The 14989-nt window shown below is 50.8% G+C and overlaps 5 protein-coding genes across 5 annotated transcripts; 4 read left to right on the top strand and 1 right to left on the bottom strand.

Annotated features, from left to right (window-relative positions):
- Window positions 1-638: 638 nt before the first annotated feature.
- Asppvi_006509 (peptidyl-tRNA hydrolase domain protein) lies at window positions 639-1453 on the top strand (the record flags this gene model as incomplete). Its single annotated transcript, XM_043302410.1, has 3 exons — window positions 639-895; window positions 1036-1296; window positions 1363-1453. 3 exons carry the CDS (start codon window positions 639-641, stop codon window positions 1451-1453), a joined length of 609 nt encoding a protein of 202 aa, XP_043158345.1.
- A 114-nt stretch (window positions 1454-1567) lies between these two features.
- On the bottom strand, window positions 1568-2818 carry Asppvi_006508 (snoRNA-binding rRNA-processing protein UTP6; the record flags this gene model as incomplete). Its single annotated transcript, XM_043302409.1, has 2 exons — window positions 1568-2668; window positions 2729-2818. 2 exons carry the CDS (start codon window positions 2816-2818, stop codon window positions 1568-1570), a joined length of 1191 nt encoding a protein of 396 aa, XP_043158344.1.
- A 372-nt stretch (window positions 2819-3190) lies between these two features.
- Window positions 3191-6473, top strand: Asppvi_006507 (putative integral plasma membrane protein; the record flags this gene model as incomplete). Its single annotated transcript, XM_043302408.1, has 7 exons — window positions 3191-3229; window positions 3283-3829; window positions 3887-4013; window positions 4215-4299; window positions 4354-4399; window positions 4446-6253; window positions 6315-6473. The coding sequence occupies 7 exons, from the start codon at window positions 3191-3193 to the stop codon at window positions 6471-6473; spliced, it is 2811 nt and encodes a 936-aa protein (XP_043158343.1).
- Window positions 6474-8857: 2384 nt separating this feature from the next.
- On the top strand, window positions 8858-10982 carry Asppvi_006506 (uncharacterized protein; the record flags this gene model as incomplete). Its single annotated transcript, XM_043302407.1, has 3 exons — window positions 8858-9857; window positions 10160-10282; window positions 10378-10982. 3 exons carry the CDS (start codon window positions 8858-8860, stop codon window positions 10980-10982), a joined length of 1728 nt encoding a protein of 575 aa, XP_043158342.1.
- Window positions 10983-11855: 873 nt separating this feature from the next.
- On the top strand, window positions 11856-14954 carry Asppvi_006505 (cleavage polyadenylation factor subunit CFT2; the record flags this gene model as incomplete). The annotated part of the gene is made up of 2 exons (XM_043302406.1): window positions 11856-12001; window positions 12056-14954. 2 exons carry the CDS (start codon window positions 11856-11858, stop codon window positions 14952-14954), a joined length of 3045 nt encoding a protein of 1014 aa, XP_043158341.1.
- Window positions 14955-14989: the final 35 nt, after the last annotated feature.

The following is a 14989-nucleotide window of genomic DNA, read 5'->3' as shown; positions in this document are numbered from 1 at the left end:
ACCAACGCTTCGGCTAATTAGTCACAGACACGACTAGTATGCACTAAAACTGGCATCTCGACGCTTTCCAAAGGGTCCAGAACCATCCATCACGGAGTATTCCCGCTCTTCTCCTGGGCTCTTGCTTCATGTGATTTGAGGATGGTTGAGAAGGCAAACACCTGTTAATGTGGACTTGAAGCTGCTACTATGATGTTCCCATAGCTTCAGAGTACCAAGCTCTTATTCGACATTCTTAACTGAGTTTCTAGGCCTACTGTGTAGATAGTGGTAGCAGTTGAAACATATAGATAGACTAGTGCGTGCGTTTTCCCTTAAGATGGACTCACTTAATTCTATCCCGACAATAGTCTAAAAATCCTTCAGCATAGGACGAGTCTGAACAGCTTCCTAACCCGGCCGAGCATCTATCTGTTTTACAGGTCATTTGACTTCGAGAACTGTCAATGGTTTCTTTCTCCGCCTTTATTCGATGTCTTTCTATCCTATCTTGCTCTTCAATCCACGATTTACTCGGATACTCCTACACAATAACTATTGAGTCACACTGCACAGCGTGTCTACCTTATCAACAGGCCAAAGTCTAGAACGCTTGGTCAGAGGGAAAAGGAGGGAAAAAATTCGAACTGTCACGAGATATGCGAACCCGACTCCTTCGATTTTTCAGCAAAGCCCCCGCTGGTCCCACCATCGCAAGAAGCTTTGCTTCCAGACGGGCAGCCGCCAACAACGAACGCGATACCAACCATACCACCGCCGAACCAGACGAAAAGGACATCACCGCAGCTCGGGAGTGGCTTAACAGGTTCAATACAAAGACAGTCACAATCCCTCGTGACATCTGCGAGATTTCCTTTAGCCGGTCCGGCGGTCCTGGCGGTCAGAATGTTAACAAGTCCGTTCCTCTCCCCTGTAGCTTTATCCTGCACTAAAGAGCATTCATTGATCAAAGCCTCATTTGACTGGCCGAGAGCACGTCAGGCACTTGGAACGTACGCCTCAGTAGACTAACATCTCATCGCATTTCCCCAATAGGGTAAACTCAAAAGCCACATTGAAAGTACCCCTCCAGTCTCTCCTGCCTCTGGTGCCGCGGATCCTACATCCTCATCTCCGGTCATCCCGTTACTACGCCGAGAGAACACACACGCTGGTTATCCAGTCTGAAGAGTCGCGGAAACAGGCCGCTAACGTGGAGTCCTGCTATGAGAAGCTCCACCATTTGTTGAAAACTACTGCAGAAGATGTGATTCCTGGAGAAACATCTGAAGAGCAACGAGAAAAAGTGCAGAAATTGTAGGATACCTTCCTCGTTATATGTATTATCTACAGGATATTGGACAGCTCTCACAATCGCAACAGGAAAATGGCTGAAAACGAGGCCAGAATCAAGGCGAAGAAACTGCACAGCAGCAAGAAGAGCAACAGGCGGGGTAATAAGTATGATGAGTGATAGGAAGCTAACTTTTAAACACCTTGAAAGAGAGAACAAGCTTCGTCTTTCTTTGCTTATGGACCCTAAATGACCCTGAGGAACGCCTGCAATAAAGAACTGAAGATGCAACGTCTACTCCTGCTGAAGGACCCGCTCGGCGTTGTGGATGGTGGCTGCAATGACCTTTTGCAAGGCAGGGTCCAAGTCCTCTGTCTTCTGGAGCGGTTGCAGCCAGCTGACCACCTCCTTGGCGACATTTGGATCTTGCCGGTGCTCCTTCAACCGCGCAAGAGATTCACGCAATGCCCGAGGAAACTCGGGAGATGTCGGTCGGATCCCAGCAATTGGGAATTTGATGTTGCAGATATGCGTACGGTAGCTGTTTGGTCTGTGCTGCGACATGACCTCAACTACATGTCCCAAGATCTTGCGCAGGCACGGTAAGTCCTCGAATTCGGAGACCATGTCGTAGAAATCGTGGCCGAAGCGGTCATCGTTGTTGAAGTTCTTCATCGCCGTATCAAAGACGGCCAGCGGGATCGCGCCGCTCAGAGCAGGCGTCGAGTTCAAATTTTCCAGAGCAACGTGATCGACTCCGTCTTCATCTCCGGCGCTAGGGTTGATATCTTCCCCGGTGATTTTAGGTAGAGCAATCATGTCTGCATTAGGGTCATCAAATCCAGATTCTTCGGCCCGGTTAGGCGTTTCAATCTTCTGGTCCAAGCCCAGTATCCGCTGTCGAGCAACAACCTTGGCGATGTAGATCAATTCGAGTTTCGCATAGTGCAGCCACAATTTCCTTGAGCTCTTGCAAAATCTCAGACCTCTCTGCATATAGGTTCGCGACATTGTCATATCTGCGTGATCATCCAGGTTGTATTGTGCTGCGTAGATCCATAGGTCCACGCTGGTAGGGTGAAGCCGTAAAGCATCCGTGAATATCGTCGAAAGCTTCTTGTATGCCTTCTGCTGTCGGGCGTACTCAATATACTGGATCCATAGGCCGAGATCGCCGTGGAACTTCCGAGTAGCTCGTTCGAGGATGAAGAAAATCCGTCTTTGACCCGAATGACCCGCCGACCGAATACCTAGCCGCTTCACTCTCTTGCGTCGCAGAGCGTCAAGGTTCATCTCGTATTCCGCATATCGCACAAAGTCGGATGGCTGAGCGCCGCGGGCGTTCAGTTTGTGCTCGAAATCTGACCGTCTCTTGACAATGGATAAAATCTCCTCCTGATGATAACGAGCAGTGTGAGTGACCCATGTTTGAAGTGGCTGGTTGAGGACTCGTACCTTGCTAAATATCTTTTTCTTCTCAAACTCCTTGAGCTCTGGCACCGACTGCTCCAGGTAGAAGCGTGCTTTGTCTGTTGCAGCCGACATGATGGTTGTTATTGCTGCAGAAGACCGTCAAAGACGTTTCGCAAGAGTCGTCCAATGCAGGCCAGAAAAAGTTGTCGGCATCCCGCTCGATACCTCCGATCTGTTTCTGGGCTGTGACCGCCTTCCTTTCCAGGAATCGTGCTTTTGTTGCATGTGTCCGCGCGCTCCGCTCCGCAGGTTACCGAGTTCCAACCTGGCCATTTCATATCTCAGGGGGTTCCTCTGACTGCTGACAGTTTTCCTTTTCCTATTTATTCTTTTCTATTTGATCGGTTATATTCTCGACGCTCTTTTTATATTCTTTTCCCATCTGTCGTAGCTTTTTGTCTTTTCGAACGCGCGGAGTGTGGGCCCTGCGTTTCTTGCGCTACTATGGCTCCCAAATTCAAAGATGGGGATGCCGTTGTGGCGGTAAGCTGATACAAACCCAAATAATTCCAGGCCATTCACTAAGTCAATGCCAGATCAATGGTAAATGGGTATCATGGGCACATACAGCAGTTGCCTATACGGCGTTCCTGAGCGCTCTTGTAGTGGGAATGTCCCTGCATTTCCACAAGATCGTACAGAACGAACACTATGGATATCCGCATGAATGGTTCCCTTCTGTTTCAGCTACGATTGGGGACCGATACCCGGAACGCTCATTCTTTCAAGTCTTCATCGCCATTACCTCCGGTCCTCGATTCGCTCTCGTTTTCCTTTGGTACCTTCTTACTGCACGGCCTAACTCGACTCTTCCCAAGATCGTCGCTGGTGTTGGGCTGTTCCGGACTTTCACCTGTGGTGGTTGGACATATGTCACGTCGACCGACGACCATGACTGGCATGATATCTTCATGATTTCTTATCTCGTCGCGACATTGCCTTGGACCCTTGGTTGCCTGGCACTCAGCCCCAACAATCGCCGCGCTCTGAAATACAGAAAGATCATGGCAGGCCTGTTCTTTGGCACCCTAGTACCATTGGTCTACTACTTCATCCAACACAAGGTGCACAAGGTCGCTGGTGGTGAGTTTCCTCTTGTTCTTTGTTTGGCACACTGTTCTCTAACAACTCTCTCCTAAGCCTACACGAAATATGCCTTCTTCGAGTGGTCTCTCATCTTGTTCGACGTGGGATTCGATGCCGTCACGGCATTGGACTTTGATGCATTTGAGATTGTGGTGAGGGACGTGAAAGGGGTCAGCAGAGGGTATGTACCGTGGCTCCCAAAGTGAACCAAGCAAAATGGGAAAATGTAGAGTGGCCGAATATTGGTTGTTTGGATTTGAAAACATGTCCTAAGCTTCGAAACATTAGGCAGTTGAAGACCACTGCGGACTCTGTCCTTGAAAAGGAGTGTGTATTTCCCGCTCACCAAGACACTTTGGTTTCACTATTGACTCGTAGTTAGGAAGGGCAAGCCCGTTGGAAACACCTTTGGCGAGGGTTTCTTCTGGCCTGAAGTCCTGGACGCCGCCGCAGACGTCTACAACGGGGTAATACCTATTCCAATTCTCCTTGCATCATGCGCATTTACTGACTGACCTCAGTATGTCTTCTGGTCGATGGCGACGGCTCTCGGACTCCTTGTTTGGTGTAAGTTCAGCTTTTATTCTTTAAAGGTTATGTCTAATAACGTTAGATTTCCCTCTTTGGCACATGGGTATCTCTGGGTATGAAGCCGCTATTGTCGCCTACATGTCACCTCTCCTTCTAGCAATTCCTACTCTGAAAACTGCGGTGGCCAAGTACCCACGGCTTTTCCACTTTCTGTCACTTTCTGGACTGCTCGCCTACAAGGTGCAGAATCCTACCAACAGACTCTTCGTCACTACTTTCAGTGTTGCCTGCAATGCTCTTACATGGTCCGGCATTTTCCACGCGGAGAAGACCCAGAGCGCCCGCTTGGAGTCTCGGATCCTTGCCTGGGGCATCGGTCTGATCATGTCCAGCGTCGCCAAGTTTGCATGCAGCACCAATAACCCTGTCTGGCCCACTATGCATGCGGAGAACGGTGGATGGAACAAGATGGGTCTACTCCTTGGTATCTTGGCTGTTCTCAGATCTCACAGAAAGCCTGTACCAAGTGGAGGGGACTATTTCCCCTCTACTGGCAAGAAGGGTCCTTCCCTGTTAGCCGCGTTCGGCATGGGAGGTCTTCTGTTCGCTATGCACTCTCTTCTGTCTGATTCCAGCACCATGATTTCATGGGTCTGGGAGGGATATCCGGTGAGAGGACCGATCGCCGCGCCTCACGGTGTGCTTACGATCTTCGCGATGGGGGCCGGTCTCGTATATGGTCTCTTCTGCCCGCGCGTCGCTGGAAGCTGGACTGCTTTCGGTATCGGTTCCCTCGGAGCTGCGCTACTCACATGTTACAGCCACTGGACTGGATTTTATGGCGGCCTAGCCCTTGCCTTTTATGTCATGGCCGTTGCCCCCGTTTTGGTCTCTTCGGCTGCTCGTCATTCTCCCGCTACAACGTTCGGTCTCGGAGGCCTTGTCTACGTCTTCTTGATTCTCTTCCACGTATGGGTTGTTGCTTACGCGTTTGTTCCCGGTGGTCCGCTTGTTAGAGAGCACACAGACTGGCTCATGGCGGCAACTATGCTCTCCATCGGTGCTGGAGTCTTTTCTGCCGCTATTACAAACTCCTCTGGCCCGAAGGCCAAAACTATCAGCCCGAACGGCAGGAGGCAGCGGTCATACTACGTTTATGTCCTCGCCGTGCTGCAGCTTCTTTCTATTGCCGTCGCATATCTGCGATTCCCAACCAATGACTACACCCCCTATCACAAAGAGGACAAGGTTGCCACGCTCGGCATCTGGACCGTTCACTTCGGTCTCGACAACGATATGTGGTCTTCGGAGCGACGTATGCGCGATGTCATCAAGGAGCTTGAGATCGACGTGATCGGCCTGCTGGAATCTGACACCCAGCGCATCATCATGGGTAATCGCGACATTAGTCAAGTTCTGGCGGAAGAGTTGGGCATGTACGCAGATTTCGGACCTGGTCCTAACAAGCATACATGGGGCGCTGCTCTACTCTCAAAGTTCCCCATCGTCAACTCAACCCACCATCTGCTTCCTTCACCTGTCGGCGAACTGGCACCCGCTATTCACGCAACTCTGGATATGTATGGTGAGCTGGTGGACGTCGTTGTCTTCCATTCCGGACAGGAGGAAGACCCGGAAGACCGTCGTCTACAGTCCCAGTATTTGGCAAAACTCATGGGCGAATCGCCCCGCCCGATGGTTTTGCTGAGCTACCTGGTCACCAAGCCGCTTGAAGGCAACTACAACACGTATGTCAGCGAGCTCAGTGGCATGAAGGACATCGACCCTACAGACTGGGACCGGTGGTGCGAATACATTCTTTACAAGAGATTGAAGCGGACTGGCTACGCCCGAATCAGCCGGGATAGTATTACAGATACTGAGATTCAGGTGAGGATCGATCATAATCGTCCATCAGGCTCTGTTTGTATATGCTAATCCACTCAACTAGGTTGGCAAATTCGTCATCGGAGAACCCGAGCCCGAGAACGAAGTGCGCATTCCCGAGGAAATGATCGCTGAGGGCCGTCGATTCCCCGCTATGTTCCGTGGCCAGGGTGTCCGTGGCCACCGTTACCATGTTTTCGATGAGCCAAGATACTGGCAATAGATCTGACCTGATCAGGAGCTGGCTTGTCTCACGTAGCAGCTGGGAAAAGGTGTCTATCCCTTCTGTACTGTAATCTACCAGATCCAGGGTCCACTGTCCGGCCTAGTCGCTATGATAATGTATACTTCGAGTCCGACTGAACATATGAATTTCCTTTCTTCGCCGAGTCGTACATAGCCTTTATACTTTGCAATAATGCAGACTGAAGAGAGCTTCCTTGACGGGCTAAACTCATATGTCTGGGTAAGGAATCCGATGATTGACCAAACGTTGATCATGCTGAAGATGACCTCAGGCTCATATGACTTGTTTCTCTGGCGTATCAGTCATGTGTCCCACCCTATAGTATCTTTTCTCAGTCATCTCTCCTAGATAGCTTGGCAATCCCAAAGAGCAGTTGCTCAATTTGCTCTCTCCTGCATAGTGCGGTCGATAGATGATGATCGCTATTCAACAGGAACTGAGCTATGGGGGCATGTAGTACAAGACGCGTCCTTCTCTTCCAGCAGACATTGACAAGTGGGACAAACAATGCCGATACTGAGTGACGTCCTTACGGCTCAAATATCCATTCTCAATCTGTGCCAGCTCTCAAGACAAGAGCATACCTGAAAACCCCTTCGCAACCGACAGTGGCAAGAGACTATGCACTCTGGAGTCACGGATCGCTGTTCCCTGTTCTGGTCTGCTTCCAGCTCGATAATACTGATACTTGTATCACTGGTTAATGAGCTAGACATGAAGCATACGCCTCTTCGGACCACTCTACAATGTGGAATCCACATTCCAATGCTCCAGGACCAAAAAGATGAATGCTTACCACCTTACTATGTTCATATGTTGGGTTGTCGTTGTCGATTGTGTTGCGTTCGCTTCTGACTGCACTCGTGTCTTAGGCCTAGGAGGGGCGCACCATAGGCAGGCACATTGCTCAGGGAAATCCTGCCGTTACAATCATTCTGGCTGGATTGGTTTTTGCTAGGCTTGCGATAACTAAGCCTGCTAAGTACTCACGAGGATACTCTACGAATGACAACTGATTCATCAGCTTAATCGGTCATCTGCTGTCGTCTCACAATATCGTACCTCGACGTGGCCCATAAGTACTCTTCTTTTCTATAATATATCCCAATGTTTAGGATATATAACCGTATGTCACTTGAGAGGTAATAGTATAATCCTTAAGAAGTAGGGCTATGGAGAAGGTACTCTCTACCATCGGTATCTATAAGTGAGTAAAAAAAGCGTAAACTTCTTAAAGATTCAGGAACTGTGAGATGAAAAGGCGTCAACTCCTTAATATGCTAGCTAAGATAAAAGTGTAAGTAATCAGGAGCAGACGAATCTCTTCACTGGTGATTTCACCAACCTGCGGCTTGATACTTCCAAGACCAATGAATCCTGGCCAGCGGAGAGCTTTTACTACATGGATACCATTTATCATTGCTCTCCCAGCTTCTGTACCCGCCAGGCTGGATGTTTTGACCGGAATCTTCCGAGGAATGCGCCTACACTTTCTTTGTTGCTCCTTTGTCCTCTTTCAGCAGCGGCGGTCTCCATTCCAAGCCCAGGGCACGAGTTCAAGCTCATGGAAGGGGAAAGGAACAACCTGGACGGTTTCTCCATTCTTTGGCTTTCTTTCTTACCCCACTGTAGGGGAAGAGGGAGTGGCCACTGACGTTATGGAGATCCTAGGATAGGGAAATATTTTTCTTCGCCCTACAGGGTAGGGCAGGGTGATTGTTCATTGATTCTTCCTTGATATTTCTCCAAAATTGTTCATGTCTTCTGCTTGGTTTGATGTCGATGGATGGAAGTCAGTTAACGAGCTCTTGCATGTCATTATCTCGTGGTCTTTGAGATTGTACGGTTTGGCTGTGATGGTTCCTTTCTCTGTATAGTTTGCTGAGTGCTTGGAATTGGATAATCTTTGGTCTTTGGTTCGTTTCATTTCTCCTTGGATGATTCTGCTTTCCAAGTGTTTATGCTAATCCCTTTGGGCTTTCAGTGGGAACGGGACACTTTCTTTGTCTCGTCCAACTAGCGGATTTCGTGTTGGATCTAGGGTATATACAGGAACAAAGGACTTTGCCAAACATACCAAATAGGTACGTTCGGCATTGAAGGGTCTATGAACCTTTTTTATTCTCTCTCTTTAAAAGTGGACACTGATTCTCAGGGGCGTAGTTGTCTGATTCATAAGATAAAGTACCTGCCACGGCTGCCTGTTTCTTCAATATCGTTGAAACGTGTGCTTCTAATACCCCAAAGTACTTCACTACAGGTACGCGCAACTCATACCCTTCTATTGAACAGAGACTAATATCCTTAGGTCTTATAGTTAGCTGTCTTTGATCGCAGGGGATACCATTCCATACGCCAAGATGCCGGCATCACCGACTCGGCAACAGGGCCGAGAACGAAAAGCCTCCGACTCCGATAAGCCGGAAGCTGAACATGTGGAAGAAGCTGGCGTGTCTGAAGAAGAGACTGAACGAGCTCCAGGGGAACCGGAGCCAGTAGAGCCTTGGGAATTATACCGCCGCGGCCTGGAGCCTTCTGCGAAATTGCTTGAGGACGCTCGCGCTTCGCTTCGAGGGACTATGCTTTCCCAGCTGAAGACAGATAAGGCAATAAAGGAGAACAAGGTGCTTCTTGCGGCTATGATGCGCCGGATCTTCCCGACGCCGCTTGCTCCAGCCCATACTAAACCTGCGCAGGCAGCGCAGGCAGCGCAGGTGCAGCAGGTGCAGCGACCGCAGCAACATCCAATTAACCAACTTGCTTTAGGGCCTCGTGTCTCTTTCGGTGAACACGGTGCGTACCCCCGGTGGGTGGTCGTACCTGTTACAGAGCAGGGAAACCAGCAGCTGCCCAAGGCTCCGGGTTCGCACCGGCTGATGTGGAGATTCGAGCCCGGCCCACCCTCTGGCTGGCGGGGTCTGACAAAGGAGCAGTTGTACGAGTGGTCGTATAATTGGCAGAGAGCCTGTATTGAAGATCCCGAGGGAAGGGAGGCAATGATCTCGCACTTGCGAATCGGGCCTCTTAAAGAAATTGTGAAAGGCGTCGCTCAGCCTCTCCCACCTCTTCCAGAGCCCCCAGCAACCAACTTCTACCTGACACCGCTTACTCCTCCTCCTCCGGGTCTCCATGATCCTTGGCGTTGGTCCTACAAGAAGGACTACACACGTCCGACTGCCCCAGTCCGGCAAGGCATGTACAGCAGAGGATTGAACCCTGGACAGCAAGGAGTAGGCGATGAAGAAAATCAACTTCCTGGCATCGGTACTTACCGCAACGAGTACCGCGCAAATCGCCTAGGGGCTGAGTCAGGCCTTGCAAAACCGCTAGCCCTTGACGACGTGCAAGAGCCTGCAACTGGTGAGTACAAGTGGATATGGTTCATTGTCATCATTCTGGTCATAAGCATGTTTCTGTGTCTTTTCCTCTATGTCTTCAAGATCATCAAGTGATGTAATTAAGAATCTGTCAATGCGGACTTATGGTTTGTTTCTCCAATCATAAGCTGCTATGCATCTGGTGTTTCCATTGGACGCATATGATCGCAGCAACGGACAGTCTCGCTTGCATTCCTCATCTCCCCCTTGCATATGGCATTCCACTGGTTCCCAATATCTTGCATGATCGGGCCGGATGAGCTAATGATTCTGCTTTGTTAACAGATGCGGATCCGAATCGTCAGACACTCGAGTCTGGCATTGACCTGGATGCCATGGATGGTGCACTTAATGGTTTGCCCATGATATCGGGGCCAAGGCTTGCTGTGCAAGATCCACTTAAGAGAGGTAAGAGATGACCCGTTCGTCCAAGCAAAACCCCAAACCCCCGGAGGCCTATGAGATCTATTTATAGACTGAAGTGATTTACTAAAGTCATGTAGGTAACCTGGCTGCCAAAAAAGGCATCAGGGAAGTTGCGAAGATCAAAGTAGGGCCCCGACCGGGTCAGGCCGGCCCCCGTCGCATTGTATACAACACGCCAAAACAAGCGCCGCGGGGTCCACCAGACACAGGGTCGGAGCCAGAGACAGAGCCAGAGTCAGAGCCAGACATTCAGAGATCAAAAGAAGACGAGCTCGTGACTGAAGCCCTAGAGCAGCTGAAGAAGAATTATAAGAAACACTTCCCTCAGCGAGCTCTCCGGCGCATAAGGACATGGCCAGGCGACGAGATTCCCAATTACATCAGCAACGATGAATTGAAGCTCGTACCCGATTATTCCCTCGAGCACAGGCCATTCCACGATCGGAATCGAGTGGAACAAGGCCAGACAGCGAAGAGAGCTGCAAGCGGCTTACCAAAGCAGGCTGCTGGGGCCGCTGCTGATTCTGACGATAATGATGGCTCTGCGAGTGCTGGCACTGCTGGGAAGGTCAAAAAAGCCCGCACAACAAAGAAATCGACGACTGCCGGAACAGCAAAGGCCGCTGGTGCAGCTGCCCCCGCGCAGCAAAGCAGATATCCGAAACGTACTGGTCGAAAATAAGTACGGCCTTAGATCGGGTTCGTCGACGGTCTTGCTATGCGGCCCTGCAGCCTGTGGATGACGACCGGACACGAATTGATGACAGCAGAGCAATAGGACATGCTGTCTATGCGGATTCTGCGGTATTGCTGGGATTCGGCCTCTCGATTACTTACCCTAGGTAAGGGTAGGATTTACGGCCAGGCCGCAGGATGGATTAAGCCATCTGTGCCATCTGTCTTGGTGAGTGCTTTGGTCAAATATTTCTGTTTGCAATATGCCTCAATTATTTTAGTTCACGACCAAGCATCATTTTTTCGTTCTCCATCCATCTGTCCAAGTCTCTTCTAGGATGCTCATCCCCACTGTCGCCATTAAAGTAAAAGGCGAGGAGCACTTTGGAGGGTCGTAGAGTAAGTGTAAGTGTAAGTATTCTCTGCTGAAGATATCAAGATGTGTAGATCCAAGTGATCGAATGTAGAACTGGAAAGTTATATTGGGAGCTATTCAGGAAGCACGATGCAAGCGAGAGCGCTGCAGGCAGATAGAATGTAAATAAAAGTCGTGATGTGGTTGGTAACAATGGGACCATAAGATGCCTGAGGCACCATATTTCACAGGAAGGGTCGCAATGCAAACGAGGCAAACATGAGTAGTGAAACGACCATCGGGGACGTATCGCATATTATTGTCTTCATTATCGCATCTTAGCAGCTCTCATTGCTGTGCTAACAATTGTTCTGTCCGGCTATGATAAAATGATATGACTTGATATTCTATACTCGCAATCCTCTCTATGGGCGATCTCTGAATTGAGAGTGTTCCCATCGTCGGTTCCCAAAACCACCTCTACTGCACCAGATACTTCCGGGTAGACCTGGAAGGACCGCCAATATGTTTACCTTCACTCCCCTGCTGGGTGCGCAGTCCTCCTCCAGGGCCTCACAATCTATCTTGGAACTTGACGGTGGCATCAAAATCCTCGTGGACGTCGGTTGGGACGATACCTTTGATACGCTGGACCTACTAGAATTGGAGAAGTAAGCAGCTTGCTAAGCTAAGCTCGTCATCGCATACTCACAAATTCCGAACAGGCATATTCCTACCTTGTCACTTATACTTCTAACTCACGCGACTCCGGCGCACATCGGTGCTTTCGTTCACTGCTGCAAGACGTTTCCTCTTTTTACCCAGATACCAGTTTACGCTACGAGTCCTATCATCGCTCTCGGTCGAACACTTCTTCAAGATCTGTATGCCTCCTCGCCCCTTGCAGCGACGTTCCTACCAAAAGCTTCAATCTCGGAACCCGGCGCGTCAACCTCAGCCGCATCCGCCGCGGCGTCTGTCACGGATGGGGAAGGGAACACGGCAGCTAGCAGCGCTGGCCGAATTCTCCTTCAGCCTCCCACCACCGAGGAGATTGCCAGATACTTTTCTCTCATTCATCCGTTAAAGTATTCCCAACCGCACCAGCCGCTCTCGTCTCCTTTCTCGCCGCCGCTGAACGGGCTGACCCTCACTGCGTACAATGCTGGACATACAGTGGGTGGAACTATATGGCATATTCAGCATGGTATGGAATCGATTGTCTACGCAGTGGATTGGAATCAGGCCCGAGAAAGCGTTGTGGCCGGCGCTGCATGGTTCGGAGGCTCAGGTGCCAGTGGAGCAGAGGTCGTTGAACAACTGCGCAAGCCGACGGCGTTGGTCTGCAGCACGCGGGGAGGAGACAAGTTTGCTCTTCCTGGTGGGCGAAAGAAACGTGACGACTTGCTCCTGGATATGATACGGAGCAGTCTCGCGAAGGGCGGTACTGTCCTGATCCCAACTGACACTAGTGCTCGAGTCTTGGAGCTTGCATATGCGCTGGAGCATGCGTGGCGTGATGTGGCTGGCGGAAATAATGAAAGCGACATTGCCTTGAAGAACGCTGGGTTATACCTGGCCGGAAGAAAAGCGAACACTACAATGCGCCTGGCGAGGAGTATGCTTGAATGGATGGATGAGAACATTGTGCGTGAATTCGAAGCAGCGGAAGGCGTGGACCCTGCAACGGGCCAACCACAGTCAAATGCTGATGGTCAACGGTCCGGTGGCCAAGGCCAAAGCAAAGGGGGATCTAAGGGACTAGGTCCTTTCACCTTCAAACATCTCAGGACAGTTGAACGTAGGAAAAGGTTGGAGAAGGTATTGACGGATCAAAAACCGAAGGTGATTATTGCGTCTGATACATCTCTGGATTGGGGATTTGCAAAGGAATCCCTACGCTTGATAGCCGAAGGACCGAACAACCTCCTCCTACTGACCGAAAACCTTCACAAAGAACGGCCTTCAGATAGTAAGAAAGAGCATCACAGGGAGACCCTTGGAAGCATGATCTGGCAATGGTACGAAGAGAGAAAGGATGGCGTTGCCTTGGAGAAAGCCTCAGACGGTGATCTCCTTGAGCAGGTCCATAGCGGCGGACGGGAACTTTCCTGGACAGATGTACGGCGAACACCCCTTGACCCCGGGGAGCAGTTGATCTATCAGCAATATCTCGCCACCAAGAGACAACTGCAGGATGCATCGCAGACAAGAGGTCAAGAAAATCTTGAGAACCCGACGGATGTACTTGACGACCGATCGAGCTCTACGTCGGAAGATTCGGAGACGGAGCAGCAGGGACGGGTCTTGAACTTTTCCACCTCATTGGCTCATGCCAACCGCAACAAGCTGGGTCTTAGCGACGAAGATCTGGGTGTGAACGTTCTTCTTCGGCGGAAGAACGTGTACGACTACGATGTCCGTGGGAAGAAGGGCCGCGAACGAATGTTCCCATATGTAGCTCCCAGAAAGCGCGGAGACGAGTATGGAGAATTTATTCGGCCCGAGGAGTATTTACGAGCCGAGGAGCGGGAAGAGGCAGACATGCAGCAGCGTCGGTCCGAAGCTCAGACCAAATTGGGCCAAAAACGACGGTGGGACGAGGCCGGCCCGCACGGACGTCGAGCCTCCCATAGCGGCGCCAAGCGGCAACAGGTCGCCGACGACGCTCATAAGAGGGATTCGGGTGGCGTGGACGATCTCAGCATGACCGATGATGCGGACGGTGCTGATGCGGCGATATCATCAGAGGATGAAGCCGATGAGCAATCGTTTGAAGGGCCCGCGAAAGCCGTGTTCGAGAAGGCCTCGATCACCATCAACGCACGCCTTGCTTTTGTGGACTTCACTGGGCTACACGATAAGCGCAGTTTAGAGATGCTGATTCCACTCATCCAGCCGCGGAAACTAATTCTGGTTGGAGGAATGAAGGAGGAAACTACCGCCTTGGCGACAGAGTGCAAGAAGCTTCTTGCTGCCAAAGCTGGCGTCGATGTTTCGTCTCCAGATTCGGGCCTCATTTTCACGCCAACAAACGGTGAAATGGTCGATGCCAGTGTTGATACAAACGCTTGGATGGTCAAGCTGAGCACCAATCTCGTCCGGCGCCTGAGATGGCAGCACGTTCGCAGTTTGGGTGTAGTAACCCTAACAGCCCAACTGAGAGGACCGGAACTCAGCCCTCCCGAAGAGGGAACCGAGGAGTCGGCAAGCAAGAAACAAAAGGTGTTGCAGGCCGAGGCCAGTTCTGCAGCAACATCCACCCTTGACGGAACCAAGCCAGCCGCGGACAAATCCGACGTTTTCCCTGTGCTTGATGTTTTACCGGCGAACATGGCGGCTGGTACCCGGTCCATGACTCGACCTCTGCATGTGGGTGATTTTCGACTGGCGGATCTGCGCAAAGTCATGCAGAGCGCTGGACACAAGGCGGAGTTCCGTGGTGAGGGAACGCTTCTCATCGATGGAATGGTGGCTGTTCGCAAATCGGGTACTGGCAGGATTGAGATCGAGGCATCTGCGCAGTCGGCGGCCATGAAACAGACCATGGGACGCGGTGCGGGAAGCTTCCTAGCGGTGAAGAGGAAGATCTACGAGGGTCTTGCAGTTGTTGCGGGAAGTTGACCATAGACATACCAGGATACATAAGGCAAGTCCTC

Source organism: Aspergillus pseudoviridinutans (assembly GCF_018340605.1).
Source record: "Aspergillus pseudoviridinutans IFM 55266 DNA, scaffold_4, whole genome shotgun sequence".
NCBI lineage: Eukaryota > Fungi > Ascomycota > Eurotiomycetes > Eurotiales > Aspergillaceae > Aspergillus > Aspergillus pseudoviridinutans.
The sequence above is the reverse complement of the archived record's forward strand: the minus strand, read 5'-3'. Positions and strand labels throughout refer to the sequence as shown.